At 40.6% G+C, this 17068-nt stretch overlaps 3 protein-coding genes across 5 annotated transcripts; 1 reads left to right on the top strand and 2 right to left on the bottom strand.

Moving 5' to 3' along the window:
- Positions 1–1666: 1666 nt before the first annotated feature.
- On the bottom strand, positions 1667–4605 carry RB195_009121 (uncharacterized protein; the record flags this gene model as incomplete). Of its 3 annotated transcripts, XM_064195967.1 has the most annotated exons (4): positions 2241–2325; positions 2373–3426; positions 3501–4504; positions 4589–4605. In XM_064195967.1, the coding sequence occupies 4 exons, from the start codon at positions 4603–4605 to the stop codon at positions 2241–2243; spliced, it is 2160 nt and encodes a 719-aa protein (XP_064047112.1). The 3 variants fall into 3 exon arrangements, with proteins under 3 accessions (XP_064047111.1, XP_064047114.1, XP_064047112.1); XM_064195968.1 differs by having other exon boundaries at positions 1667–3426; XM_064195966.1 differs by lacking the exons at positions 3501–4504; positions 4589–4605 and having other exon boundaries at positions 1667–3310.
- RB195_009122 (uncharacterized protein) lies at positions 3496–4371 on the bottom strand (the record flags this gene model as incomplete). Its single annotated transcript, XM_064195969.1, has 1 exon — positions 3496–4371. One exon carries the CDS (start codon positions 4369–4371, stop codon positions 3496–3498), a length of 876 nt encoding a protein of 291 aa, XP_064047113.1.
- Positions 4606–4845: 240 nt separating the features above from the next.
- On the top strand, positions 4846–12833 carry RB195_009120 (uncharacterized protein; the record flags this gene model as incomplete). Its single annotated transcript, XM_064195965.1, has 16 exons — positions 4846–4956; positions 7870–7983; positions 8094–8220; positions 8377–8543; positions 8660–8822; positions 8877–9053; positions 9107–9183; positions 9850–9981; positions 10118–10240; positions 10323–10420; positions 11045–11213; positions 11286–11381; positions 11466–11587; positions 11704–11806; positions 12458–12563; positions 12673–12833. The coding sequence occupies 16 exons, from the start codon at positions 4846–4848 to the stop codon at positions 12831–12833; spliced, it is 2046 nt and encodes a 681-aa protein (XP_064047110.1).
- Positions 12834–17068: the final 4235 nt, after the last annotated feature.

Genomic DNA, 17068 nt, shown 5'->3' with positions numbered 1-17068 from the left:
AGAAAGTTTTCATAACTGTTTCTTTTGTGACGGATGATTTTACGTTTGATGTGGTGTTATTTATTTTCAGTGAGTTTAGGTTTTTTAAGGTTTTCTGCTTTACCCAACACTCATAATTAGAATCAAATCTTATAACTAATTGGAATTTAATCCATAACCATTAGAATAAATAATTTACAACTGTAATTCAAACACAATAAATTATAAATATTACAACTATCTTAGAACAAGCATTATCCATAAAAAAAATTTGCAGAAGGTTTTAGAGGAAAAAATAAAACATTTTACGCCACACAATCCATACATTAATTGATAAAAAAGATCTTCTTCTCTATGCGTTGGAAAAACTTCTTCATTTCTTCCTGTACTCGTTTAAAAAAAAAAACAGGGAAAACAACAAAAAAAAGAGATTTCACATGAAAATACAGTACAACAAGCAACGGATACGAAATTATAGCTGTATGTTTGGCGAACGAATACTTTAACGATGGTCAGGATTGAGGAGGGAGAAAAGAGGGACAAGGATGAGTCAGACGGGCCAGGTTGAATGCTATCACGAGTCATGTACGCACACACACACACATGTAAGGTACATACACATACGTATTCCATGGTAGAACGCCTAACGTTGACTCAACGTTAGGCATTACGTACGTTTATTCGAGGAATCACTGAAAAGCGCTCGTGAATTTCGCTTCGAAGCTTCGTCGGATCGGCAACGAGCACGAGCCGTTGCTCGGTGATTTGTGGAAAGGAGAGCTTTATTCATCGTCTTCCTCGTTCATGTCCTAAATGTACTTTTTGTATATTTACTAGTTTATTTATCAAGTCAAGTAACCAACCAACAATAATCAATCTTGCACGTCGAGTTAAAGTCAATGAACGGAGAACGAAAGAAAAACATCTCCATCAAATGCTCGGGTTGCAAAGACTATAGAAATTACCATCTAAAGTAGTAAACATCGATAAAATCAGAAGATATGATCCAATCGTCATTTTAATTATCACATCACCCTGAATCAAGAAAAACTAGCCTGTGTATATCACCCTGACAGAAAAATGCATATATTTTTAACGTAGACAATGAGTTGTAACTATATTCGGTGGTGTCGCTTCATCATCCGCAAAATAATAAAGTTGTAAGCCACTTCATCATTCTCTCTGTTTTTTTTTTTTTCTATTCATACTCGCCGTTCGCTGGAAATTAGATTGCCTATATCTTGAAAGTCTCATTTATAAAATATATTTGAAAACAAAAATCTCTAGCGTTCCAAATTGCCCTTCTTCGGATACGCCAACGTATTTGTAGGCAATTCGGAATCGTTTGAGATTCATGGGAGTGTGTGCAGCCTTACAATGATCTATCTAGTCAGTGTTTTATCCTTCTCAGACAGGTCTGGTACTAATTAATCAATCCTGGAAGGAGGAAAGGCTTGGTGGGGTCTAGAGCGGCAGCCAACCGTCGACCTTCCCAGTTAAAGCTCTTACCAACTGGGCCAGGCGTATCATTCGCTCCAAAATTGTTAATGTCCTGCTATTTTCATTCAGAAAACCTCCAAACCCCCACCTCCAGAACCATTCGTATGGACTACCAGCCACTTTAGCCTTGTTTTGGCATAGCCTAGGCTTATTTACTTACTTACTTAGATATTTAGATGGCCCGTTTTCACTCGACGTGCGGGCCCCAGCATCTCTTCCACTCGTTTCGTTGCCTCGCCATTGTCATCCAAGATGTTCTCAAGCTTCGTGAGTGACGTTGACGAGGTCCTTGAGCCGTATCCAGCTGAGCTCTCAGCTGGTCCATCCGTGCAACGAACACGTCACCCCATCTCGTTGGCGGTCTCCCTCGGGGGCGTTTAGCGTCCCTTGGGATCCACTCTAGCGTTCTTTTGGTCCATCTATCATCGATTCTTCTCATGATGTGACCGGCCCATCTATGTTTTGCTTTCGATACATATTCCGCTGGGTAGCGAAGACGGGACATTCCTCTTAAGTCGGAGCTACGAAGACCGGCAAGGTGTTGTGTGCGCCGGTTAAACTTCAGGAGACATCTCTCAAGGACTCTGTGGGTAGTAAGTAACTTCCTAGACGTGGCCGTGGTGTCTGCCCACGTCTCCGCTGCGTAACAGAACGATGGAAGGACTGTCGAGTCGAACAGATGAGTACGAAGATCTTGGTCCGTCAGTTGGTCCGTAGCTTCCCTGACGGCTGCGAATGCTGCCCATGCTGCTCTCATTCTTCTATTCAGTTCTTCCTTCAAGTCGTTTTCCATGTTCATAGAACGTCCGAGGTATACGTATGACGGAGTTTCCACGATTTGGGAGCCTTCAAGTTGTACTCCTCCGTCCTCGCAGTGGGCGTTCTGCATGAACTGTGTCTTCTTTCTGTTTATTCGTAGTCCTATTCTCTTCCCTGCTTCGTTCAATTCGTTGAGCATCGTTTCTGCTTCATTGGTACTGCTCGAAAAGAGAAAGATGTCGTTCGCGAAACGAAGGTTCGAAAGAAATCTTCCATCAACACGTATGCCCCTTTCTTCCCAGGATAGTGATTTCATTATCCATTGCAATGCAGCCGTGAACAGCTTCGGCGATATAGTATCGCCTTGTCGTACCCCCTTTCTAATGGGTATGGTGAGACGGCGGTGGAAAAGCTGTATCCTAGTCGTGCATCGTTCGTAGCAATTGGCTAATGTCCTCACATACGACGCGTCCACACCTTGATCGACCAGCGCTGACAGTATTGCATTCGTTTCTACGCTGTCAAAGGCTTTCTCATAGTCGACGAAGGTTAGAACAAGGAGCAGGCGGTATTCCCGGCAAACCTCTATGACCCTTGACACGGTCTGGATGTGGTCCAAGCAGCTGAACTTTTGGCGGAATCCAGCTTGTTCTTGAGGCTGGGCTTCATCCAGCGTCCTAGATATGCGCGTGAGGATGATCTTGGTGAATACTTTGTATAACACGCTCAGCAAGCATATCGGACGGTAGTTCCGAAGGTCCTCTCGGTCACCTTTCTTATGGATAAGAACGGTTCGCGAAGTCTTCCACTGGTCTGGGATCCTTTCTTTCTGAAGATAGGATGTCATGTGCGCTGCTAAGATTACATGAAGCGGATGCCCACCAGCACGAAGAAAGTCTGAGGATATAAAATCAGATCCGATGCCTGTGCCAGGTTTCATGCTCTTGATAGCGACTCGTACTTCCGAAGGGAGAATCCGTGGTGGAGCTTCGCCAGTGGGGATGATTGGGCTTGACACAAGAGTTGATGAACGGAAAAGGTTCGAGTAGAACCTCTCCGTAATGATTTCCATCTCACGACGAGAAGATATGCGAGTCCCGTCTTCGCTCAGCAAGGTTGCTAGCGGAATATTATATTCGCGGAGATCCCTGCGGCACTTCTTTAGACTCGTTCTTCTTTGTGCTGCTTCTAGAATCTTCTTCTGCCTGTACTTCAAAAGATCCTCCTGCAACGCTTTTCTGCAGCTAGTGTTTACTACTAACCGCTCAATGCATTCGGATCAAGCCTCGAAGTCCTTCTTCTTTCCAACAATTCCTTGGTGGTCTTCGAAATTCGATCCAAGTTTGTCGTGCGCGACTTCGAGGCACGTTCAGCACAGGCTCGTAATCCTCTGAGCAGCATCTCGTCGTCCACGTTTGGGTCCTCCTCGATGTGCCAGTCACCTTGGGACAAGGAGTCCTCGAGAACGCAATCGTCGTAGACGACTTCTTTTCTCCTTCGTTGCCGATAGCAGATGTTCTTTTCCATCGTGTGGCTAAGTCGTATTTTCGCACGAAGGAGACGGTGATCAGAACCACTACAAAAGGATGGTACTACTGAGACGTCAAGTAGACACCACCTCCGGTTGGTGAGTATGTGGTCGATCTCCGCACGAGTCGCGCCATTGGGCGATTCCCATGTCCACCGACGATGATCTTTTTTCATGAAAAGAGAGTTCCCATGAAAGAGGCGAGCGGCGGACAACAGCCCGGCGAGACGATTGCCATTTTCATTCCGGTCCCCTAGTCCAAATCTTCCAATCCTGTATTCCTCTTCTGTGGCCTTTCCTAGTTTTGCGTTGAAGTCTCCGACAACGAATTTGTAAAAGGACTTCTCGTTGCGGACTACTTCCTCCAGCTCCTCGTAAAACGCGTCCAATTCGGAATCATCAGCTGTTGATGTTGGTGAATAGCAGTTGATGATACTGATGGATTTTTGGCGCAGAGGACGGAGGCGAAGAATGGCCAGACGAGGTGACAGGATCTCGTGAGAATCGACGAGATGGACGACAGATGGGTGTACAACAAAACCAACCCCGCCTACATTTCGCGACGGAACCTTCTCTCCACGAATGACGAGTGTACCGTCTTTCATCTGTTGTACGTCGCTCCTTCTGCATTTGGTCTCCTGCAGAGCAATCACGTGAAATTTGATAAGCTCTGCAGCTCCGCGAAGGGCATACAGGTCAGCGTCTGTGGAAACTGTTCTCGCGTTGTAAGTACACAGTCTGAGACAGTCTCCATGGCGAGTCGTGCGTGTGTCGCCTTGGTCCAGAATCGATGATATCCTGAGCAACCTGAGATTTGATCACCTCTCACTGGTCGCCATACCGTCCGACGTCTGAGACGGCAGGGCAGTGTGCAGGGTACTGAGGCAGTGAATATGCTGGAGTGGCAAGGAGACTTTTTCCCAAAATAAGCAGCCATGCCACGGCGAGCTTAGCTTTCACCACAGGTCGTCGCCCAACCTATATGGATCAGGGAACCACCTTGCGACATTTTGCCAAGACGGTGGTGAATCTTAGCAGTGGTTTACTCTTAGCTAGGCTTCCGATTCCGAGAAGTCGGAATGTCGGATGTGTCGAACTCCTTCTCAGCTTGGAAGACCCTGCCGGAGGACGAACCTCCGCTGTGCATCGCAGTTCGACGCCCAGTGTCACCTCCACGCCACTATGAGGCGGTAAACCTTTGTGGAGGGCTTATTTAGCTATTATTATATTATAGTCAATTATTTGCCTAAAGCCAAGAGTATGAAATAGAATACTACGCAGAAGCAGGATGGTTGTACCAGCCGGAACAGGAAACTGTTGATTTTTGATCGTTTTACACCGCATCCCAGACCATTATATAAAGCGCCACGCCCAATTTTACTGACTGACAGGCGATGATGGATGGACAGTAACTCATGATCCCACGTAACATCTCAGACGCATGGTCTACCGTTAAAGTACGCTGTTCTCGTTAATTTACGGAATGATACGTACCAAATAGGCTTACGGTACAGATGTTTGCTTTTAGCAATTCTTGTTGATTTCAAGCTATCAAGATCCTGAACAAAAGCGAACTCGATGAAATGTCACCTAGTTATCATTATATCAATCTTTTGAGCTGTATTGTAAACAAGTGGAGCCTATAAGCATCACAATTTAAAAAAAAGGATAAATTCACCGGCGTATCAATCCACTTGGGATGCGCCAACGCGTTTCACTGGAATTTCTTTATATTTCATAACTTCTATAGAAAACATCCGTAATCGTCTAATGATCTAATCATTCAGTGATTATCCGGTGGTTAAAAACGATCAATGACCGAATAGTGGTGATAAGAGTTTTCTCGTTCATAAACGACCTATTTATATCCACCTCTCTCTCTATTCACTTATCACATACTAATAAAAGAATAACTGGTTGTTTTTAATGCAGCCGCACATTACACCGTAAATCATGACAAAGTGAATAAATATAGAAGAAAAGGGTGGTGTCAGTTTCTTCTTCGCTTTCGCTGCGCGCCCTCAACAGCAATGGCGAGTCTTTATAGAATTGTTTTTTATTTACACCGCCAAATTAACAAATAACATTAAATAACACGTTAATTAACAGTCTTCAAAAGTGAAAGAAAATTCGATCAAAACTATTAATACTAATAATAATAATTAATTAATAATAATGCAAATACTGTTTGATCAGTATACGAAAACCAGTAACTTACAGCTAACCTAAAAAAGCTACAGAAATTTTTTGAATGGAGAATGAAGTTGTAAAAATTCATCTCCTCATTCAACATCCTCAGGTTTGAACCTATTCAAATCTCAAAGACCAAATCAAGGTTAAATTCTCTGATCTTTGAGGATTCCCGTTCCTCCTGAAGATATTATTCAATTCTCTATCAATTCTTATAAATGCAAATGCATAGCGACCCTTCGCTATGTCAATACAGTACGCAAAGAGTCGCTTATCTAGCAATAATTCAAAAACCGTAAGGTTCACTCATGATGTTTCACTTCGCCGACATCTTGAAATCACCCGGTTTACTTTGAGAACTTGTGTACGGTAGAAAAAAATCCATTTTGAGGTTTACCATGTTCGAGGTAAAGACGGTAAAACACTATATTTTTGAATTCTCAACCTTCTCAAAACTCTGATGTCAAAGGGAAAGAAAGATAGAAGGTAGCCTGATAGATCCATAATTTTTCGAAGCAAATTTCCTCGCATCCTTTCACTTCTTTTTCTGAGCACTGAGTATTTTGAATTGTTATATTTTGGTGTTATGGCAGAACTTATTCATACTGATATTAATGACAGCTAGAAGTTACACAAACAATGATGTCAATAGTGGTCCCCTTAACTGAACACAGAAAACATAATCACCTTTCACAAGTTCAAAACAATGCGGATATTCCCGGTGAACTCGCCCGAAATCGAAAGTCTCTGTGTATGCTATGTCTCCACAACCTAGTATCTTTCCCGGAATTTTTACCTTATTCACCACACCTCACTTCCAGTCACTTCTCAGTTTTTTTTTTCGTCTCTACTCCTCCTTTTTCCTCAGGAATGATATAACAGGTTATTAGAATAGAGCCAATCAGTTTAAATCTAATTAAATGACACAAAAGAATTTTTCCAGCTCAGTAAGATTTCAAGTCGCTTGTCTTCATACCTCAGTGGCGATGAGACAGGCTCTCGGTAACCTCGGTGTCGTTCATCACATATGTATAAGGCTACATTACCAATCCACCGTGGAAAACGGTGACACACGATATGACCCATATCTATTGCTTAAAGGCGGCATACCACGAATCTGGCGTGGTCATGGAATCCACGAGAAAAGCTAGAGATAAGGTTGTAGGTTGTTGCGGGATCAGAGGCGGTTCCGCTCATCTTTCCCTGATCGTCGTAAGAAACGGCGTGGGAACCTCTTCAGTTCCTACGAGATACGCTAGAACACTCTTCTATGCACACGCTCAGGTTCTCTTAGCAGCATATTCATTGATTTCATTTGCATAGGCTGATGGGAAGAGATCACCGATCTTCGACCGCTCGCAATTGGATGCGGCGCGTGCACAACGGTGGCGCGTTGCAACTGAAATTGTTTTCTATAAAAAGTCCTTTTCCACGCCGTTCCTTACGACGATTAGGGAGGAATGAGCAGTACCACCCCTTATCCAGCAATCTACAATCGTAACTCTAGATTTTTCAGCGGATTCCCTGACCACGTCAGATTCGTGGTATGCTGTCTTTAAGTAGAACTGTGACCGTTCGCAGAAATTCTGCTAGTGTTTTTTAAACCGCTGTAGAATTTCTACAGGCAGAAAACAAGTGGTACGGATGATTTGTAGATCATTTTGTAAACTGATTATATGGTTTTGAAAATTTTCTGAAATCGAAGGATGAGTATATACACCTCAGAAATCGCTTAAACTATATTAGAATGAAGTATAACCTCATGACAAACAGGAACTTTTCCACTATGGCTTTTTACAATTCTTATCCTTAGATGATACATCTTCAAAAATTGAATCCTTCGAAAATATGTACACTGCAACATCAAATCTTATTAACATTTTCAACATATCACAGAAATATCCTTCATTTAGAGTAATATTAGCGTTAACACCTGGAATATCCAATATTTGAAGCCAAACCTAGTGGACCCTGTTCCATCTGATATTGTGATTTCGCGAAGCCAAGTTCCTAAGGACGTTGAACAGGTTACAGTTTTTATTTAATTACACCAATATGCTTTATTTAGAAGGGTAGTGATGTCTTATTCAGTTTCTGAGATCTTTTTGATATTTGACGGGTTACGATATGCTCTCAGGTAGCCAGGGAAGTCGGTATCTTGCCGGAGGAGTTAGACCCGTATGGCAGAAAGAAGGCGAAAGTTTCGTTGAACATTTTGAAACGATTGCAACATGTGAAAAACGGGAAGTATGTGGTCGTCGTAGGTAATGTTTACTTCTAATTTTTTTTGAGAAAGCAAAAAAAAAAAAGAATTAAAAAAACTATCCAGAATATCTATCTCCATCTCATAATCTGCATAAGAAAGTATTCGTTTTTTTTCCGAGAAAGCTGTCGGATTAGGATGTTTTTGTATGTTTCAGGAATCACACCAACTCCGCTAGGTGAGGGTAAATCCACAGCAACCCTGGGTCTTACTCAAGCGCTTGGTGCTCATCTACATAAGAACGTATTCGCTTGCATGCGTCAACCTTCACAGGGACCCACGTTCGGGATTAAAGGCGGTGCAGCAGGAGGAGGATATTCTCAGGTTCACAAAAAAAATTAATTGTATATATTTTATTATTCCAGTTAATTTTTGTTCAAATAATTTATTTTTATTTATTTTTGATTCTAACTAATTCTGAGTGGAGCCTAGTTTTCCAGGTAATTCCGATGGAAGAATTCAATCTTCATTTGACCGGCGATATCCATGCTATCACGGCGGCCAACAATCTTCTCGCCGCAGCTATTGATGCTAGAATGTTCCATGAATCCACACAAAAAGACGATGCGCTTTTCAACAGGCTTTGTCCTTTGAATAAGCAAGGTGTACTTAGAGTTTACCTAACGATAACGCTAATGCTTACCACCATGTTTATAGGTCAACGTCCTCTGACAGCGGTCCAGCAACGACGACTTTCTCGTTTGGGGATTAGTGACATTAAAGATGGGAACTTACTGACACCAGAACAACGTGTTGAATTCAGTCGACTTAATATCGATCCGAATTCAATCACTTGGAATCGTGTGATCGATACGAATGATCGTTTCCTTCGAGGTTAATTTTTCACTGATCTGAGTGATCTGTCTGTTTATACTTTGTCATTTTAGAAATTGAGATCGGTTTGTCACCATCTGAAAAAGGTCATAAAAGAAGAACAAAATTCGATATATCTGTTGCCAGTGAGGTAATTTTCCTCTCTTGATATATTTTTTCAAACGCTTTTGTTAAGAAACAGAAAGGAAATAATTCAAAAGAGAAGAATTATCAAAGGAATAAAAAAAAAGAAATGGAAATGCTTTGCCGGCCCTCTCGAGCATCCATGGTTCCTTAGGCGTAGATGCAAAGATTTTTAGGACCAAATTCTCCTATATTTGAAATTATACGTAGACAACAAAGGATTTCAAATGGAAAGCTGTGTAAAAGGTGTTTCATCTTTCGACTGAAAGTGGGATTTCTTGCAAAAAAAAAAAAACAATACGAAATATCTATGGAAAAAAATAAGAATATTCTTCTATAGGACTCCGGCTGTTCTTCGAGTTTTTCACCACCATTGGTGCAAGGCTACCTAGGAACCTATAAAATTTTTGCAAGAATAGATCTTACATTTTAATCACATTGATTTAAATTTCAATTATTGATTATTTTGAAAGGAACAAAGAAAGAATCACGTGAAGGCTCTATGTTAACGCAAAATGTTGCTTTTTTGGATACATAACAATCGGATCATACGAAGTTAGGAATACAATAATTTACCGATACCTTCTCAACGCAGAAACATACCAACGTCAAAAAAAATGTGTTTGGGATCTCGCACATTTTCAGAAATACACAAAATATAAGCTTTTTTCAGCTGATGGCAATTCTTGCTCTCACAACATCACTGAGAGACCTGCGTGAGCGTATAAGCCGAATAGTAATCGGATCGGATGTGCACGGTAGACCAGTGACAGCAGATGACATAGGAGTGACAGATGCGATGACAGTAAGAATTTTGAAATTAAACTCTTTTTCTTGGTTCTAGACTCACTTACAGAAGTACAAAATCATTTCAAATTTATCGCTGCTAGTTATATTTCGAGGGAATTTCTTAAGAATTCAACTGATGATCGTTTTTAAAGGTTCTGATGCGTGATACGGTGCGGCCAACATTGATGCAAACCCTCGAGGGGAACCCAGTATTTGTGCATGCTGGACCGTTTGCTAATATTGCCCATGGATCGAGCAGCATTATTGCAGATGAGGTGAAATGTCCACGATATCAATGCTGTACTTTGTACTGTACTAGCACTCTTGACCACAGAAAAAAAAATCCAAGCCGTTCAGATTGCGCTTAAACTTGTTGGAGAAGATGGATTTGTGATCACTGAGGCTGGATTTGGTGCCGATATTGGTATGGAGAAATTTTTCAACATTAAGTGCAGGTGAACACATTGTTCTGGGAAATTTTCCTTCAAATTTTGATCAAATCTCTATCGTAGCACTTGAAATTTTCCCCGAAAGAAATTTTCCGAATCAAAATTAACTTTTATTCAGTAATTTCTATATTACTATGGCTGAGATGGCCCAGCGAACACTGGTAACCAAGTTCACCCGTCTGCTTGTCTTTTTCACCAAAAAATGGGCCGAAAATATTGTGATGATTTCAATATTTGTTATTTGAATTCTATTTAAGCTATTTAAGTGTCTGTATTCCGCTATTTAAAAAAGCGCGAATCGCGGAAGTCATAGGTAAGCAAACTTTATTATTCGAATTTAATATTCTTGAATAATTCCTAAAAACTGCTTCAAACTTTATTTCCTACCATAATAATCGCTTCTTCGAATATCACTCCGTTTTTTTTTCTAGAAGATTTTGCAGTAAAAGTCTTTGATTTCCCACTGGGATGATCTACGGAAGTAACGATTTGTCCCGTCTGCTTAAAGATCTCGCAGAAATATCCAAAAAAAATTAAAGTAAATGAAGAATTTTATTTTATTGTCTGTCATGCTTCCAAAAAATACTTTGGAATATGTCTTGGAAGAAAAAGGAGAAAAGAAATTGACAGGTACTCTGGCTTGGAGCCATCCGTTGTTGTACTGGTGGCAACGGTGAGAGCGCTAAAAATGCACGGTGGAGGTCCAGCTGTGCTGCCGGGGACGCCGTTGAGACACGAATATACTGAAGAGAACCTTGATCTTGTACGACAAGGTTGTGATTCGAATTTAAGGAAGCAGGTGAGAATCTAAGGAAGTTATCAACTCGTTTCTTAGTGGTAAATGTTAAAAAAAAAAACAAATGTTTCTCAGATTGAAAACACGAACAAATTTGGAATACCTGTGGTTGTATGTGTGAATAGATTCACCACCGATACGAATAGAGAACTGCAGTTGGTTGTTAGTAGGGTAAGCGAATCCAACAGCAATTCCCAACGATTTTTTTTTCGTGAAAAGTTCATTCTCTTTTTTATCTTTATATTCTCTCATTAGGCATTAGCTCATGGTGCTCGGAATGCGGTTATCTCATCGCATTGGTCTAAAGGTGGAGCTGGAGCAATTCCACTGGCTAACGCTGTTGTTGAAGCCACATCTGGACATAATGAAAATTTCAGGTGATGTAGAGATCTTTTTTCTATTTATTCTAAGCATTTTTCACTTTATTTGTTTTCTTTTTCAAATAATTCTTATTTATTTTATTCTCTTTTAATTTAATTGTACTTTTTTCCAGATTCCTGTATCCGCTAAGCATTCCACTTGAGGAGAAGATAGATGTCATTGCTCGTGAGATTTATGGCGCTGATGGAGTTGATTTCACAAAAGAAGCCAGAGATGTGAGGATATTTCTGCGTAAGGCATTAATAACTACACACCTACAAAAAAGAAGGATAGCGTCTCCTAGAAAAAAAAGAGCCAAAAATCGAACAAAAATTGTAGAGTATCTTCAACGGCAAATCAAATGATTCCGGATTCTCTTTCTTCGGAAGGTGATATTTCACCATTTTTGATTATTTACAAAACAATAATTCATGTATTGAGGCGAGTGTAGCGCAGCCGGTAGCAGTTTCAACTGTGACTGCACGATCGATTGATGGCTCGAAACCCCCTAGTGCCAGCAAAGCCTTCCAACTCTCCGAAGTCGAAGATTTCGTATCAGACTTGTCTGAGAGGATAAAAACACTGACTTAGCACTTCGGTTCGCCCCGCAGGTCATTCTAAATCTTTGCATGTGTTCATAAACCTCAAAAGATTCTGGAATGAAAGGAATGCGGTGGCGCATCCGGAACTCAACCACTTCAGCCAGGCACTTTTTTTAATATGAAATAAAGAATAAAAAAAAAGCCAGGGACTTCATCCTTTATCCTTTAGTTCATAAATTATCTCTTCTCGAACATTCTTCATTCATAAGTTTCATCAGTTTGCATTGCTGAACTATACAGCTCGGTAAGAATTACACTGATAAACTTGCAACAATTTTTGTCCAGAAACTGGAACTTTACACAAAGCAAGGATTCGGAGCCTTACCGATTTGCATGGCTAAAACTCAACTTTCACTTTCGCACGACCCTACGAAGAAGGGAGCTCCAACAAGTGAGTACCTCTTCTCCGCATTTTCCTTCTTTTTTTTTTGTTGCAATTCTTTTGTAGCTTTGCGAGCAGTAAAACTGCATTTGTAGCATTTCTAATTGTTTATTTACAGACTTTACGCTACCGATTCGTGACGTCAGCGCTTCGATTGGTGCTGGATTTATATTTCCATTGACGGGGGAAATTACTACGATGCCCGGACTTGGTACCCGTCCTTGCTTCTTCGACATCACAATTGATCCCAACACTGAGATTATCGATGGGCTTTTCTAAACTTCAACAATGTTAACGCCAATATTTCCGACGTATCACTCATCTTATTGTAAATTTTGTCCTAAAAACCTCTTTCTCAATGTTGTATTATTACATGGAGTTTATAGCTATTGTTAGGAGTAGGCTAATTCGATGTAGTGGGATTGGACGCCCACGCTTCGGTGTTCCTTTCAAAGATCTATTCAAGCGAAGGCACTGAAAGGTGGCGGTCTTAACCAGAAGTGAAACGAGTACGTTAAGTGCTAGCAGTACTTCCAGAAAAGGTTTCCTCCAAGTGCGCAATTTTGTCCCATATAAAGCCAGTGGTGTTTTGCTGGGTGAGCGTTCTGGTGATCACACTACTGCTTGTCCATATTTAAAGGCAGCATACCACGAATCTGAGGTGGTACGGATTTCAGATGGAGTATTCGTATACGGGATAGTAGATTATGGGGGAGGGGGGTTACGTCCATTTCTTCCTAATTGTCGTAAAAAAACGGCCCGGAAGATACGGCTTCGGGCGTTCCGGCGCGCTACTTTCCACAAGAAGTCCGATTGGAGCGCGCCAGCCCTGTACACGCGCCGCATCTTTCGGGCCGTTTTTTTTTGCGCCAATTCGCAAGAAATGGACAGAATCACCCACCTTTCCATAATCTACGATCCCGTGCATTCCACCTGAAATCCGTATCACCTCAGATTCGGTATGCTGCCTTTAATCATTTTAGCTTCCTGGCGGTGCAACTCCTTCGATGCTTCGATGCGGGAAATATAGGCTCCACCGTCTTCCAACCTTTAATAAAGCACGCTTGAAGAGCATTTCGTGTTCCAATGTGTTGTAGAGGAGAACGAACTCTGTCCTAGTTCAGGGATCTAAAGGAGAGACGAGGACAACAACGCTGCGAAGGGCGGTAAAACTGCAGAGCTCAGCCTAAGTTGCGCTCTTTCGCAGAGAAAACGTCATAATCCACCGCGCAATAATGGATATGGTTTGATTTTACTAAGCAGAATACACTGCAGTTCAAAGAGAAAATATTGGATAAGCGAAACGGAATATTAGTGGTTCGAGGTATAAGACCACATCTAGGAACAACCACGACAAATCCGAACGATAGGCCACTGGGAAGTGGTTGAAAGTAAGGAAGAACCTTATCCCAACAGACACAATGCCGGTAACCGGCGCGCATAGGACCGCTTGCACTGGTCTGGTCCACTCGGAATCTGAGTAGTACTGCTAAAAATCCATGAAAGTTTTGACCGGAGTGTAGCAGGAATGCCAGCGAAAACCGGATGTTTTCACTAGTGACATAATATTCGATACTTCAGTTCATTCATTGCAAGTTCGGCTTAGGAGTTTTTGTTTGCAACTTGCACTATGGCTCATCCTAGATAAATGCCTCATTGTTTATCCGGTTGCACGTCTTCCCGCTAAAATATGTAGGAATTTCTAAGTGGATTCTTTTTCATCATCTGGAGGTTTTTCATAATGTAGTGTTTTGCGGAAATCGCTCATCATTTGCTTCACTTCTCAAACAAGTAACTCAAAGTAAGGATCCCTCATCAATTCCAACCACTCCCTACCCTCCATCGCATCGACCGCAACCGCTTACGCAACTACATTGAGCCTCAGGTCCTTTTACTCGACAATGCATATCGTAATTATATCGAAAAAAAAGCCAGGAGCTAGGGGACTTCAATGACCCAGAGGTGAGGGAAAATGTAGTTGTGGTGGAGGGGGAAATTCAACCGCGCCCTTATTTCTAAAAGCTCTATCTTCCTTTTTCTCTTAGTAGCTTTAGCCTGCATGTCATAGGTACCTTAAGGTTGGTGTTTAATACTCTTAGAGCCTCGATTCGTTTGGTTATTTACTTCGAGAAATGAAGGCGTGGTTGAGTGCCCCCAAACCACACTTTACCCCAGAGGTGTATCCTGAAAGGGGTAATGGGAAAAATGGATTCTCAAAAGTTCATACAGAAGTTACTGATGATGTGGATCACGAAAATTACTACGTATCTGCACTAGCGCAACTGAATCAACAATTTTGCGGGACTGAGATCCTTGGTTTTGAGAATCACTTCGACAATTTACAGAAATAGCATTCGCTGATCACTCAATCTGCTCATACGGTCACTTTTTCCTGCTTTGTAGCAGCGTTTCATGTCCCGTGTTGAGGTCCAACGACAGAAATAAGCGATCAAGCACAAAACAAGAGGAACTGCCTTACACATACAAGCAGGACATCACTATCTCACTGATTACATCAACGAATAGGTACGCTAACCCGTTACCGCAAAGTCTGAAGAACAACTGAATCGAGAATTCAGGATGTGTGAGGCATTTGCGCGGACTCAGACACTTTCTAAAGCGTGGTCAAAAAACCGCGGATCTCAGCGTTGTATTCTGTGTGTTGAGCGAGGCACTCCATTTGTCGCTGTAATGTTGCAGCTTCAAGCGCAATGCAACGAAAGGATGTAAAAAGAGGAGTTCCTGACCGACTACGGAAGAAATGGAAGCAAATAAGCGCACACTATGAGGACGTTTTACACATAGACAAGTAAAGTAGGGTCAAAACAAAGCGAAGCTCGGTGCAGTTGCGTAAGCGTCTACGCTCGAAGCAGCACGGTAGTGATCGACGTGGGATCATCGCGAACTGCACCGATGAGTGGTCCTAGCAAGTCCTCCAACCCCCCTCCACTTCAATCCCAACCACTACGCTCCACCACTTACACAACTAACACCGTACTTCATGCAGTTTTGATCCGACTGCAGGAGATCATCCCTATACTAACTGATTAGGTATCGATTATATAATAATAATAATAATAATAATAATAATAATAATAATAATAAATAATAATAATAATAATAATAATAATAATAATAATAATAATAATAATAATAATAATAATAATAATAATAATAATAATAATAATAATAATAATAATAATAATAATAATAATAATAATAATAATAATAATAATAATAATAATAATAATAATAATAATAATAATAATAATAATAATAATATAATATATAATAATAATAATAATAATAATATAATATTATATAAATAATAATATAATATATAATAATAATAATAATAATAATAATAATAATAATATATTAATATAATAATATAATAATAATAATAATAATAATAATAATAATAATAATAATAATAATATAATAATAATAATATAATAATAATAATAATAATAATAATAATAATATTTTTTTATCGAATAACGGTCCCACTTCTTCCAGTACTCTGCCGATAATTTCTAAACAAATATTTCTTGATTCAATAATAATAATAATAATAACTACAATATCTCCGCCACATTACTTGATTCAATTGTAAGGTAACGGGATTACAAACACAGAATTCAACTAACAAAGCACCTCGCATCGACAACTGCATCACAACGGTCGTCAACAAAGCAAAACCTCGATATTGTTGGTACTACGTATCGCATAATTGGGTCAAAACTATATTAAACATGGTGCAGTAGCGTGAGCGCCTGCGTCTGAAGCGACGCGTAGCTGCTTTCACCACGATCCTTACCGTTACGCTCCTCCGCACTTCTTCGACCGTAGCCTCCCAAGCAACTGGACCATGCTTCATTCCGTTTTGACCCTACTATACGTAAATATGCTGAGTGTAAATAGGATGCGTTCTGGGCATCTTTCACTGTTGAACCAAGTCGTTGTTTGTTTTTTGTTTACCGCAATAGCGCTTGCCCACTCACCGTGGAGCGTGGAAAATTTGTGGCATTGAAATATCAATGGCGATTTAGCAAGTCTTAGAATACGTAACATGGAATACAACAAACTTACCAGTTCTTTAAAAGCAACAAATATGCTACTAGATAACTTTATTCTATGAATATATCCTATCCTGCAAAATTATGAGTGGAATCCTTGACTCAGCTTCTAACATCCTTATTGCAGTTTTCATTTCTTGTTGTTGTTATTGTTGCTGATATTGGGTTTTCCGTTTTCCCAGTAGACGGTCTTCAGCCAAGTGCGCGCCTTGTGTCCTTCCATACCTTTCCCTGCCTAATAATATCTTTTCTAACGTGATAGAAACTTCATAATCTATTCTACTTGTTTCCCACCTTTGAGCACTCTTTCGTTACTTGAGCAGCAATCTGCGAAAAACGCACATAGTTGATACCGGCAGATCTCCACAGAACCATTTCTGGATACCCCCTTTTACTCCAAACATTTGAACGTGCACACAAAAGTAAATCGACTTC

Source organism: Necator americanus, chromosome III (genome assembly GCF_031761385.1).
Source record: "Necator americanus strain Aroian chromosome III, whole genome shotgun sequence".
NCBI classification, from domain to species: Eukaryota; Metazoa; Nematoda; class Chromadorea; order Rhabditida; family Ancylostomatidae; genus Necator; species Necator americanus.
The sequence above is the reverse complement of the archived record's forward strand: the minus strand, read 5'-3'. Positions and strand labels throughout refer to the sequence as shown.